Genomic DNA, 13948 nt, shown 5'->3' with positions numbered 1-13948 from the left:
TTGTACTGGTATTTATTGAAATTTTATGTAACAGGTCATTTATTCATTTTCTGGAGAGAGAAACACATGTATAATGAGTATTTTTTATATCCCAGCAACAGTGGAGGGGGCATTAAGTGTTACCCTTGTCCGTCTGTACGTCCTAAAATTGGTTTCCGTGTCTTACTTTAGTTTGCTTCAACAAAATGATATGAAACTTATACACAATGCTAATTACCACAAAACACAGATCAAACTCGAATTCAGGTTGCATCACTTTTGCTGTTCTTGAATTATGTCCCTTTATAACATTATATGCAAGCAGGGGCATCAAATATGTCCCATGGACATATTCTCCCTTTTTTTTACTCAAAACTTTAATCAGCCTTTAAAGATAGAGATGAACATAGAAAATATTTGAGTATTTAGTATAAGTTAGTAATGATTGGAATCTGCATTTTAAGTATTATCAAAAAATCTTTTCTAAATAAATTTATTTTTATTTCTTTGTTTTGTTCACATGTAAGCATTATATTACCACTTGTCAACAGCTCCAAAACAAGGTTTTCAGACAACCACATAATGCTATTAAGTAAAGGGGTCAATGGGAAAAGAAATGGTTTGAGTCTTTTTTGTCGAAATAGTTGTTAAGCTTTATTCCTTGACCAAACCTACAGATCTGTTAGAGAAATCAAGAGCAGTGAGACAGGCCCCTGATGAGAGATGCTTCCATATCTTCTACCAGTTTCTTACTGGTGCAACACCACAACAAAGGAGTAAGTCAGACCAAGCTCAAATATTAATGAATAATTATTTTATGAAGAAGTTTACAATTTTCTATATGACATCAATCCATAGAAGAAACTTCAAAATTTGCAGAGGAATTTTGCTTAGACAACTTAAAGAAATCCAATTTTCTAACTGATAGTAATCTAGTTTGTTTTTTGTTGTTTTTTTTTTAAAAGAGGAATGCCTCACAAGCAAACTTTAAATTACAGCTTTTTTTTATCAATGTCAAGTTCAGAAAGTTTTGTGATGTTTTCACATTCTGAATAATACTATTGGATAAACATCACAATAATTAATATTCTCTCAGGATTATTAATTTCAACATTTCCAGAGGTCACATTAATGAGTTTTGTATTTTTGTCCGTTGATCAACAACATCTTTTATGTTTTAACAAAATAATTTGTGGATTTTATTTTTCCAGAGGAATTCCTGTTGGACGACTACAAGAACTACCGTTTTATGACAAGTGGCAGAGTACCTGTACAAGGTATTGATGATACAGTTGAATTCAGATCAACAATTGAAGCCATGACAATCATGGGTATCTCACCTGAAGATCAAGCAGGTAATATACTTTTGTAGTGCTGTTGTTATAAGAAAATATATCCAGACATAACAGATGTGGGTGCTGTTGTATTTGAATATAACATTACCTTGTAGTCTGGGCTGATTTTGAAATCAATTTTGTTAAAAATTTTGTAAATCTAAACAAATGAGCGGACTATATTTGCTTTTTCTCTGGAAAAAACCTTATGTTATTTGGAGAAAAAATGTTCAATTTTTTTCCGGCATATTGACTGTATTCTGACAATTTGATGTTGAAAATAATGCAAAGGATATTTTACAACAATGGAATCTTTATAAGACTTTTAGCATGCTATTATCACTTACAATTAGTGGAATTCTGTTTATCAAGTGAATCAGAATTATTGTCTAGAACCAAAAAAAAATTGTTCATTTATTTGAGTAATATTTCAAAAACTTTAAAATTTGGTATGATGAAATACCAAGCTGTAACAATCCCTCTACTGGAAAAAGTGTTAATCCTCAGTAAGAAGTTGAAAATAAATATCATTATGGCATATACATTGTCTCAAGATGACCATATTTCCATAGAAATGGCAATGTTTTGGGTAATAATTGCAAAATCTCCAAATTTAGGTGATAAGCTAATGTGTTTAGCTGTTCTACAGATGATCCTGGAAACTAATACAATGTATTAAAAGCAAGAGGGGAAGAGGGGACCATTTCACAGTGGTTATAAGCAATGAAATAAACCTTAATAGAACAAATGCAGATTATACTATAAAATGTAAATGTTTTACATAAGACAATGATTATGTATTTATATTTTCAGCCATTCTGAGAGTAATATCAGCAGTACTCTTGTTTGGTAATATGACATTCAAACAAGAGAGGAGCAGTGATCAAGCTACTATGCCTGATGATACAGGTAAGTTATAGTACAAAAAAATGTGTGAAATAAAAGGACCTTCAATGTATTGTTTATATAATGGCTACCTAAAAATGTACAGGCGACCATGTATTGAACACACATATTTTTCTTCATAATCATATTGGTTGTTATAAACATTTAATTGGCTGTTGTTAAAATTTGAAATGACAATTTGGTTCAAAACTTTAGGTGACCACTGAAAAGATTTGATTTGTATAGAGAAGGGTTTGGGTGGGTGACAGTAAAGACAGGTTTGACTGTATATATATCATTATCAAACAAGAATGATTTTAGTATTACTTGACATACTTCTTGATTAGGAGGAAACCAAACTGTTGTTTATACTTATATTATTTCTATTTTTAATTTTTTCTTTAAATTTTTCAGTCGCCCAGAAATCATGCCACTTACTTGGTCTCTCAGTTACAACGATGGTCCAGGCATTCCTAAGACCTAAAATTAAAGTTGGTAGAGACCAAGTTACTAAGGCCCAGACCAAAGAACAGGTGAGACAAATAAATACTCTGTTTGACTGAAAAATAAATTGCTGTGAAGTCTGCTACAGAGGGCTTTACATGAAAAAAAGTATCCTAGAATTGAATCAGTTGATTTACAGTAGTCATCATTTTAGTAAAAAAAAAATTCAGGTCCATGGCTATCATAGTTTGAAACTTAATTTGAAACTTTCTTGAATGAAAAGAATCTTTATCATTGCATTGAGACCAACAAGAGAGAACACATTTTCTTCATTATTCTTTTATCTCCAACCATAAACACATTAATTTTTGCATTTTGACAGGTTGAATTTGCAACAGAAGCTATTGCCAAAGCCTGTTATGAAAGAATGTTTAGGTGGTTGGTTACAAGAATTAACAGATCATTAGATAGAACAAAGAGACAGGGAGCTTCATTCATTGGTATCCTGGATATAGCAGGTTTTGAAATCTTTAAGGTGGGTTTATGTTCAATCTGGACATTCATTTTTATGTGTATACAGTATACAAACATAAGATCAGGTGAAGGACTGTTTTTTCATGTGTTGTACATATACCTATGGCAGCTGTCCATAAGCATATTGGTTTTGTTTATATTTGAGGTCATGGCTTTTGAGTAATAAAGAAAGAAAAAATAATAAAAATGTTGCCACTGCATAATCTAATTGGTAGTGATGCATGTTAAAATTCGAATTCCGGTCATTCGTCACAAGATTTTGAGTGTCATATGTTATGGGGAATATCCAAAGTATTACTGTGCAGTAATAATTATTGTATTTTTATTTTTTAAATAAAAACATTGACAAAAGATAATTCCAAATTATATTTAGGAGAAGGAATGACACCTATTGAAGGGAACAGATTTTAAATTACTCTTGGCATACTTGTATTTCTTTAAGTTGTATATAATTTTTATTGATAAGTTCTAAAGCTCAAAAGCAGATATATTTGTAATAAGATGTGAGACCAGACGGAGACCAGCATAGGTTAGTTAGTGTGAGATTTCAAGTCAAAATATGTCAACCGATAAATTGTGTTTAATGTTTATTTTATAATTTTTATTATATAATTAGTTAGAAATGAGATTGTTATTAATGTTTTTATGTTATGTTGCTGTTAGCCATATTTATCAGTAGTATGTTAAAGAAAATATACAGAAAATATATCTTTATTAAAACAATGTATGCTATTTGAACGTCACAGTCAACAATAGTTTATTGATTACATTCCAATATTTTTTTTATGGTTCTTTCAATAAAAATTCAGGCAAGTAATAATTCTACCTTAAGGAAATTCAAAATGATTTGAAGAAAGGTTGACTGTGACAAAATAACACGTGTATATATGTATATTAGACATGTAAACTGACATATTTGTTGTCTGTTTACCCACAGCGAGCAGATGGCAAGGTAACCAATGCTCCGGTAAATTTGTTATGATTTGTTTCTGAAGCATGTGTGTTATAATGTCCAGTTTTGTTTTGAAGATAGACCTGCTATAAACTTGCTGTCTAACTTGGTTTCTAATGACTTTTTTGCACATTGGCTATACTTCCTGTTGGTTATATCAGCTCTTTAACGTTTGTATTAAGTTTTTGGATTTACAAATATTTTGACCTCAAGCATCATTGAAGAGTCATTATATGTTGAAGTGCACATCTTGTGCAGTAAAATTGGTACTGTTTAATTTTATTAGCTGTGAATTCCACCCAACAACCATAAATTTTTTAAGTGAAATAAGTGTGCTTAGTATCCATTGTTTTATAGCAAAAGTGTTAAGGGAATAAAGTATTACAGAGGTTTATGGCAGGAAAATAGTGAATCTTGGACAAGGTAATATTTAAGAAAATGTACAAACCATCTTCCAAGAGTAAATTTATGTAAAAATTATTTTTGTCCAGTATGGCCTTATAAGCTCAAGAGAGAGAATGCAGCACACCACATTATATAAAAAATTTGAAATGCTTCATGTCCACTTTTAGACTAAATTATACTGGCTGATCCCTTTAAGAAGAAAAAGCTGATACTCGTTTATGATAATTTGATTAATAACCCATAGTAATACACAAATGTATATGCATTGCACTGTATATTTTTTAATGGGGTGGGGTAAGTCACTCGGACAAGACATGAGGACATTTGAATTATACTTTCTTAATAATCACTGAAGTAGACACTGAACATTGTAGTTGTGTGTGTGTGTATTAATGATATTGTTTTATATTGTCTCGGCTTTTTGTTTTTGATACTTAATTACATCTTGAATAACTGACCTCAGTAGACTGTTCAATCTTAAATCATTTTGTCTTAAAATTTAAATTTATGCTGAATTCTAGGGATTATCTTTAAACAATTGCTCAAAATAGAAATTTAGGAGAAAAAAGTTTACAGACACTTGTTAAGTGACATATGTCATTAGAGACACGACATAGGTATGTGTAGTGGTAGAAATGACTACGATAATTTTGGAACCTACTCTACAGAAATACATGATAAAAAGTGTGACTGTATGACAATATATTGAAACTAATCTTATATCATTTAATGTCCATCTGACAATTATGTCTATAAACTCTGCTCCATACCAATTTTGTCCTCAAACTTATTTTACATAATTTCTATAGATCCCTTTCATTGTTTTGTCGTCTATTTTTATAATTTGTAAATCACTCCAATTTCGTAACCTAATATTTATTTTTTTGTGTTTTTATTTTTTCTGTGAAGAATGCATAAGCTTCAAGCCTTGTATATAAATGACATCACTTTCAATGTACTTTAAACTTTGGTTAACAAAGGTCCAAAAAGTCCATAAAGTAGTAATTGTCATTTTGGAGTGAGTCAAAATAAGAGTCTTTGATCTAGTCATTTACAGTCTTACCAAGGAAATTCTGGCATTTCATTAGAAAACTATAACATACTTTTAAACCATAAGAATCTGTAGGACTAAGAGATTCACTAATTGTTCTAATTTTACTTTTGATGTTATATGTGATTGTCATGGTTAATAATTTCATCAATGTGTTTTATGGCTGGAATGCTAAGTGGATTTTTTTTGGTTAAGATTTTTTAAAGTGTTGTCAAATGACTTTGATATAAATATGATTTTTTTTTGTTATATTAGAATAATAGAGTTGTAATATTTTTTTTACTTTGAATGACAAACTAACCTTTTTCATCTCTTGGCATCAGTCTTCGTCGTCGTCGTTAACTTTTACAAAAATCTTCTCCTCTGAAACTACTGAGCCAAATTAAAACAAACTTGGCCACAATCATCATTGGGGTATCTAGTTTTAAGAATGTGTCTGATGACACAGTTTGCCAACCAAGATGGCCGACATGGCTAAAAATAGAACATAGGGGTAAAATGCAAGTTTTGCATTTTATTTTGTAAACTGCTATGAAAAGTGGATATCTGACATGGACAAGAATGTTAAGCTCTACCTATTTTTCATTTACGTCAAAACTGTCAGATGACTTCTTGTAGGTGTTATTGCCTTTAGGTGATGAATTTTACCATTTTAAAATTTTGTTGCCTATTATCTCGAAAATTATAATAGATAGATAGAAACCCTGAATAGGAAAAATGATCAGCAAAACAAGAGCTACAAATAAGTCAACATGGCCGAAATCTTCAGTTGACTCGACGATTTTTACATTTTGTTTTTTGTTTTTTTGCCTTATATCTTAAAAACTATATTAGATAGATAGGAACTTTAGATATTATAAATGATCAGCAAGACATGATCTACAAATAAGTCAACATGACCGAAATTGTTAGTCAAATCCTTATTGAAGTTATTGCCCTTTAATGACCATTTTTCCCATTTTTATACGACCGCAATCGTATATTGGTATGACGTTGTCGTCGTCGTCTGGCGTCGTCCGGCGTCGTCCGAAGACACATTGGTTTTCGCACTCTAACTTTAGTTTAAGTGAATGGATCTCTCTGAAATTTTACCATAAGGTTCAATACCACAAAAGGAAGGTTGGGATTGATTTTGGGGGTTATGGTACCAACAGTTAAGGAATTAGGGGCCAAAAATAAGCATTTTTGTAATAATCCAGACATAACTTGTGTGTTAGTGTATGGATCTCTCTGACATTGTACCACAAGGTTCCATATCACACAGGGAATGCTGGGATTGATTTTGGGGGGTAATTGCCTCAAAATATTAGGAATAAGGGGCCAAAAAAGGGGCAAAAAACAAGCATTTTTCTAGTTTCATGACAATAACTTGTGTGTAAGTGTTTGGATCTTTTTGAAATTGTACTACAAGGTTCCATATCACAAAGGGAAAGCTGGGTTTGAGTTTGGGGGTAATTGCCCTAAACATTTAGGAATAAGGGGCCAAAAATAAGCATTTTTTCTAGTTTCCAGACAATAACTTGTGTTCAAGTGTATGGATCTCTTTGAAATTGTACCACAAGGTTCCATATCACACAGGGAATGCTGGGATTGATTTTGGAGGTAATTGCCTCAAAATATTAGGAATTAGGAGCCAAAAAAGGGGCAAAAAACAAGCATTTTTCTAGTTTCATGATAATAACTTGTGTGTAAGTGTATGGATCTTTCTGAAATTGTACTACAAGGTTCCATAGCACAAAGGGAAAGCTGGAATTGAGTTTGGGGGTAATTGCCCAAAATGTTTAGGAAGAAGGGGCCAAAAAGGGGCCAAAAATAAGCATTTTTCTAGTTTCCAGACAATAACTTGTGTTCAAATGTATGGATCTCTCTGAAATTGTACTGCAAGGTACCATACCACAAAGGGAAGGCTGGGATTGAGTTTGGGGGTGATGAATCATAAGGGGGTTCAAAAAATTTAGGGGGGGATTTTTTTTTTTTTCCTTTTTTTTCTTTTTTTCCTTTTTTTTTTCTTTTTATACGACCGCAAAAAATTTTTGTGGTCGTATATTGGTATGACGTTGGCGTCGTCGTCGTCGTCGTCGTCGTCCGGCGTCGTCGTCCGAATACACATTAGTTTTCGCACTCTAACTTTAGTTTAAGTGAATGGATCTCATTGAAATTTTACCATAAGGTTCAATACCACAAAAGGAAGGTGGGGATTGATTTTGGGGGTTATGGTACTAACAGTTAAGGAATTAGGGGCCAAAAGGGGCCAAAAATAAGCATTTTTGTAACTTCCAGACATAACTTGTGTGTAAGTGTATGGATCTCTCTGACATTGTACCACAAGGTTCCATATCACAAAGGGAATGCTGGGATTGATTTTGGGGGTAATTGTCTCCAAATTTTAGGAATTAGGGGCCAAAAAGGGGCAAAAAACAAGCATTTTTCTAGTTTCATGACAATAACTTGTTTGTAAGTGTATGGATCTTTATGAAATTGTACTACAAGGTTCCATATCACAAAAGGGAATACTGGGATTGATTTTTGGGGTAATTTCCTCCAAATATTAGGAATTAGGGGCCAAAAAGGGGCAAAAAACAAGCATTTTTCTAGTTTCATGACAATAACTTGTTTGTAAGTGTATGGATCATTATGAAATTGTACTACAAGGTTCCATATCACAAAGGGAAGGCTGGGATTGATTTTGGGGGTTTTCCCTCAAAATTTTAGTAATTAGGGACCATAAAAGGGCAAAAAAAACATGCATTTTTCTAGTTTCAGGACAATAACTTGTGTGTAAGTGTATGGATCTTTATGAAATTGTACTGCAAGGTTCCATATCACAAAGGGAAAGCTGGAATTGAGTTTGGGGGTAATTGCCCTAAACGTTTAGGAATTTGGGGCCAAAAAGGGGCAAAAAAACAAGCATTTTTCTAGTTTCCAGACAATAACTTGTGTTCAAGTGTATGAATCTCTCTGAAATTGTACTGCAAGGTACCATACCACAAAGGGAAAGCTGGGATTGAGTTTGGGGGCGATGAATCATAAGGGGGTTCAAAAAATTGGGGGAGGGGATTTTTTTTTTCCTTTTTTTTCTTTAACATTTTCCATTTTAAATTGGTTATTTCTGATTTATATATAAAAGCAAATAATAATGATATGGTTTGAATAGGCATACATGTGAACCTCCCGACGGGAGTACAATAATCCCGTTTTCAGGGGTCTCCTCCCCCCTCCCGTTGAAAAAATCCCGTGTATGAAATTTTTCATGAATGAAAAATTTCTGCCCAACATAACATCTCAGGCATCTGGTGTAACTGACATTACCTGAAGTTATATTTTACCTGTAAATCAATTAACATGCATAATTATATGGCTTCACTTGTCAGCTTGGGTGTCAAACATACTGGTAAGCAACGATTTTTACCTCAGGCTAACTGCCGTTGTGTAACAAAAACTGTGTATTTATTGGGTTACTTCCCTTGATTTATCCTGTTTTAAGTTACTTTCCTTTTAATAATGAAAATTTTTAAAAGAATATAAATAAAATATAAATTGAACAAATAATCATAAAAGGATGGTTATTAAATGATTTTAAATGTCTTAGGACAAATAAAAAAATAATAATTTGAAAATTATTTGAGGATTCTATACTTCCTTTTAAGGCTTAAATTGAAATTTATATAATAACTATGACCCTAACTTTACAGATTGAATGAATTTCTGAGTTTGCAAATAAAAACTATTTGCAAGAGAAAAAAAAAAAAAATAAAAACTATTTGCAGACAGCTAAACAAATGTTCTGGTTGCAATGATTGTTTTATAGAATATGAAGTAAAAAATTTAAAGAACATACTGGAAATAAACAATGTTAGATTGAACATGTAGAATATAAAGATGGAGAAACTTTATAAGTACAAGGGTACTATAAACATAATAAATTGGTTGGAAAGTTGAAGAAAACACACTTTAAAAGACCATTTTTACAGCACACGGTTACATTTACAACAAAATTAATGTCGATTAAAAACCTCCTGATCCGAGTCCTAATCTCCTGACCAAAATTTCCCAATCTCCTGATCCGAGTTTCACAGTCCATCACATGTATGAATAGGTAAATTGAAAATTTTTAAGTTCTTAGACCACTTTCATTCTGTGTCAGAAACCTATGCTGTGTCAAATATTTAATTACAATCCAAATTCAGTGCTGTATCAAGCTTGAATGTTGTGTCCATACTTGCCCCAACTGTTCAGGGTTCGACCTCTGCGGTCGTATCAAGCTGCGCCCCAGCGGAGCATTTTATTAAATTTTCCATTTTAAGTTGGTTATTTCTGTTTTATATTTAAAAGCAAATAATAATGATATGGTAGGAGATACACACCAAACAGGATGTGTAAATTATTATATAATAAGTATTGTGCAATAGCAAGAAATTTTCAATTGCACAGTATTGCACAATAGCAAGAAATCTTCAATTGCACAGTATTGCGCAATAGCAAGAAATCTTCAATTGCACAGTATTGTGCAATAGCAAGAAATATCCAATAGCACAATATTGCGCAATAGCAAGAAATTGTCAATTGTACAGTATTGCGCAATAGCAAGAAATATTCAATTGCACAGTATTGTGCAATAGAAGATACTTCGTATAAATTGCTTATTTCTTGACCAATTTCAATGGGGTTTTATTCTTGAATTCTTGGGGTTCTTTAATATGCTGATTCTAACCATGTATTAAGTTTTTGGATTTTGGGCCCCGTTTTTAAATTGGTCCACATTGAGGTCCAAAGGGTCCAAAATTAAACTTTGTTTGATTTCATCAAAAATTGAATTATTGGGGTTCTTTGATATGCCGAATCTAACCGTGTATTTAGATTCTTAATTTTTGGTTCCGTTTTCTAATTGGTCTACATTAAGGTCCAAAGGGTCCAACATTAAACTTAGTTTGATTTTAACAAAAATTGAATTCTTAGGGTTCTTTGATATGCTGAATCTAAACATGTATTTAGATTTTTGATTATGGGCCCAGTTTTCAAGTTGGTCCAAATTGGGGTCCAAAATTAAACTTTGTTTGATTTCAACAAAAATTGAATATATGGGGTTCTTTGATATGCTGAATCTAACCATGTATTTAGATTTTTGATTTTTGGGCCCCATTATCAACTTTGTCCACATTGAGGTCAAAAGGGTCCAAAATTAAACTTTGTTTGATTTCATCAAAAATTGAATTCTTGGGGTTCTTTGATATGCTGAATCCAACCATGTATTTAGATTTTGGATATTGGACCATAATAGGTGAATGTCCAATTTAAAATTTTTAAGTTCTTAGACCACATTCATTCTGTGTCAGAAACCTATGCTGTGTCAAATATTTAATCACAATCCAAATTCAGAGCTGTATCAAGCTTGAATGTTGTGTCCATACTTGCCCCAACTGTTCAGGGTTCGACCTCTGCGGTCGTATCAAGCTGCGCCCTGCAGAGCATTTTATTGTCTATTATCATAAAAACTGTAGTAGATAGATAGAAACTTAAATAGCACAAATGATCCGACAAGACAAGATCCACAAATAAGCCATATTGGCAGAAATCTTCAGTTGAATCATTATTGGAGTTATTGCCGTTTAATAAGTTTTAACGTTTTTTGCCTATTATCTTGAAAACTATAATAGATCAATAGAAACTTTAATCAGGAAAAATTATCAGCAGGATAAGATCTACAAGTATGCCAACTTGACTGAATTTGTCAGTTCACTCTTAATAGAGTTATTCTCCTTTAATGATGATTTTTACTAAAAAGTGGCCACTGTTGAAGATGCAGGTTAGCGATACAGGCTCTTTAGAGCCTTTAGTATTATTTAGAATCTAATGTACTTTTTGACACAACAAATAACAGTGAAATTATACTGTTAGAAATTTTATAATTATATATTTTTTCCTATATTTGTAATTTTGAGTGTGTTCATTTGTTAAGTGTTGAATTGCATGGAAATGCATGTTACATATTGAAATTTAAGAAAGTTTCTTGGTGTGTTTCACAAAATAAAATGATGCATTTTATAATCTTTACAGTAAGAAAAATGTGTTTGCAATGTGGAAAAGAAACTACTGCATTTAAAACATGTAAATTTTATGATAAGAATTCAATTCTAAAAAAATCTTTTAGAAATATATAAAAATGTATTAAGTTGTAGTTTTTGATGAATATTTTCTCAAAATTTAAAACAAATTGTCCTTTGATGTCACTAATGAAAAATATGTGCTCCTTGAATGATATAAATTTGAGCTAAAGACTAGAGTGTAAAGTGTATATAATAAATGTTAGTTGATACACCCTAAAATTGATATATTTTACTGCTAATTCTTTAAATTTGCCTTTTTCTATAATTTGTGTTTTTATTTTCAGATGAACTCCTTTGAACAGTTGTGCATTAATTACACCAATGAAAAGCTGCAACAGCTGTTTAACCATACCATGTTCATCTTGGAACAAGAGGAATACCAGAGAGAAGGAATTGAATGGAAATTTATTGACTTTGGTTTAGATTTACAACCTACCATTGATTTATTAGAAAAGGTTAGTGGTATTTGAAATTTAAAATATGCCATTGATTTATGAGAAAAGGTCAATGTTATTTTAGATGTACAACCTGTCATTAATTTATCAGAGATAGTTGGTGTTTTTTTCATTTTTCACTTGTTTACGTAGGTGGACTTGTGATTGATTGCAACACACAAAGCAAAATCAATAGGAAATTTAAACATGAATTTTGATATATACATTAAATTACTCCTAAAAATGAATTCAAGCCGTGACATAAAAAAAACTAGGGAAGAAAAAATGTTGCTTCAGTTTGCAGATTATTATTAGTATGACAACAACTGCCTAAAATACACACAGACATAAACAAATATCCTAAATTAACTCAGAACTTCTTAGAAGTTTGTATTTAATCAAAAAGTGTTAGAGATTTTTGTTGCCAATCAAATATCACACTTTTTAGGATATATGTTTTATAATGATATTAAAGATTGTATATTATAAGTCATCAATTGCAGTTCTTCTTAACTCAGATTTTTTATATGATTGAATATTTTAATGACTACAGTAAACTAAATAAATTTTCTTTTATACAGCCAATGGGTGTTCTTGCCTTATTAGATGAAGAGTGCTGGTTCCCTAAAGCTACAGATAAATCTTTCATTGAGAAAGTTGTTTCCCAACATTCCCAACACCCTAAGTTCAGGAAACCAGACTTCAGGGCAGATGCTGACTTTAGTCTTATCCATTATGCTGGACAGGTAGGGATTAATGTTTAATCTGTAATTTGATTTTCCCTAGTTTATCTGCATAAAGGAAATGCAAAATTGCTTATGGTACATAATATTTTAGGATCTTGACATTTTGAAAAGTAGTACATTGAGAATTTCTGGCTAAAATTGAAATGATGTACCTCTTGGTACCTCCAATTTTTAATGCTCATACATGTAACTTGTGGTTTTTCAAAATAATGAATATGAATTGGGACCTGAAGTTTTTAATAATTACCAATTTTACAAATTGGAAAATTATTTTATTTTTATATTATTATTATTTTGTTTCACAGGTCGATTACAGTGCCCAACAGTGGTTGATGAAGAACATGGACCCTCTAAATGAAAATGTGGTATCCCTTCTACAGAATTCATCAGATTCCTTTGTCAGTGCTATCTGGAAAGATGGTAAGTTTTGACATATATGAATGACAAAATGGTCATAGGTTTAAGCCATTATCACAAAGTTATAAAATATAGGATATGACAAAACACATAATTAACAGTACCTGGTGATAATGCATAGCATGACCTGTTTCAGTCCTTCATGGACCTTCTTCAGAGGCAGAGTGATAGATTAATAGTTGCACCCTATTTATATAGATCTGGTATCTGGAGGATAAAAGTTGTCCTGTATCCGGCAGATAAGAGTTATGTATCTGGCGGATATCTTTACAGGATCAATTCTCCTTTCAGCTAAATTCCAGTGGAATTTTCCTTAGTTATGGTGAACTTTATGCAAAAGATTTACATGTTACGGTAAACATTTAACCTAATGATATAAACCCAAATTTGGGCTTCTACATTGTGGTATAGGGTGTCTTCACTGAAATTCAATTACATGATAGTTATGCAAGTCTTGATGTTTTGGCTTATGATTGGTCGATAAATCAAGTCTAATATTAGTGTTACATGGAAGTCATGCAGTCTTGACGTTTTGGCTTATGATTTGCCGATAGATCAAGTCTAGAAAAGAATTTATATTACATGGTAGTTATGCAGTCTTGATCTTTGGAGTATGATTGGCCGATATATCAAGTCTTATAATAGTGTTACATGGTAGTCATG

The 13948-nt window shown here is 31.8% G+C and overlaps 1 protein-coding gene across 6 annotated transcripts in view; it reads left to right on the top strand.

Moving 5' to 3' along the window:
* The window catches only part of LOC127708474 (myosin heavy chain, non-muscle-like), a 64671-nt gene that overhangs the window by 23484 nt on the left and 27239 nt on the right, over positions 1-13948 (top strand). For all 6 annotated transcript variants that reach the window (XM_052213348.1, XM_052213345.1, XM_052213344.1 and 3 more), the window contains 8 exons: positions 657-755; positions 1191-1334; positions 2127-2222; positions 2613-2731; positions 3025-3177; positions 11973-12143; positions 12704-12868; positions 13174-13288. In XM_052213348.1, coding sequence (XP_052069308.1) covers positions 657-755; positions 1191-1334; positions 2127-2222; positions 2613-2731; positions 3025-3177; positions 11973-12143; positions 12704-12868; positions 13174-13288 — 1062 coding nt within the window. The remainder of the gene's footprint in view (positions 1-656; positions 756-1190; positions 1335-2126; positions 2223-2612; positions 2732-3024; positions 3178-11972; positions 12144-12703; positions 12869-13173; positions 13289-13948) is intronic.

Source organism: Mytilus californianus, unplaced genomic scaffold, assembly GCF_021869535.1.
Source record: "Mytilus californianus isolate M0D057914Y unplaced genomic scaffold, xbMytCali1.0.p SCAF_7, whole genome shotgun sequence".
NCBI classification, from domain to species: Eukaryota; Metazoa; Mollusca; class Bivalvia; order Mytilida; family Mytilidae; genus Mytilus; species Mytilus californianus.
This window is presented reverse-complemented; position numbering and strand designations above follow the sequence as displayed.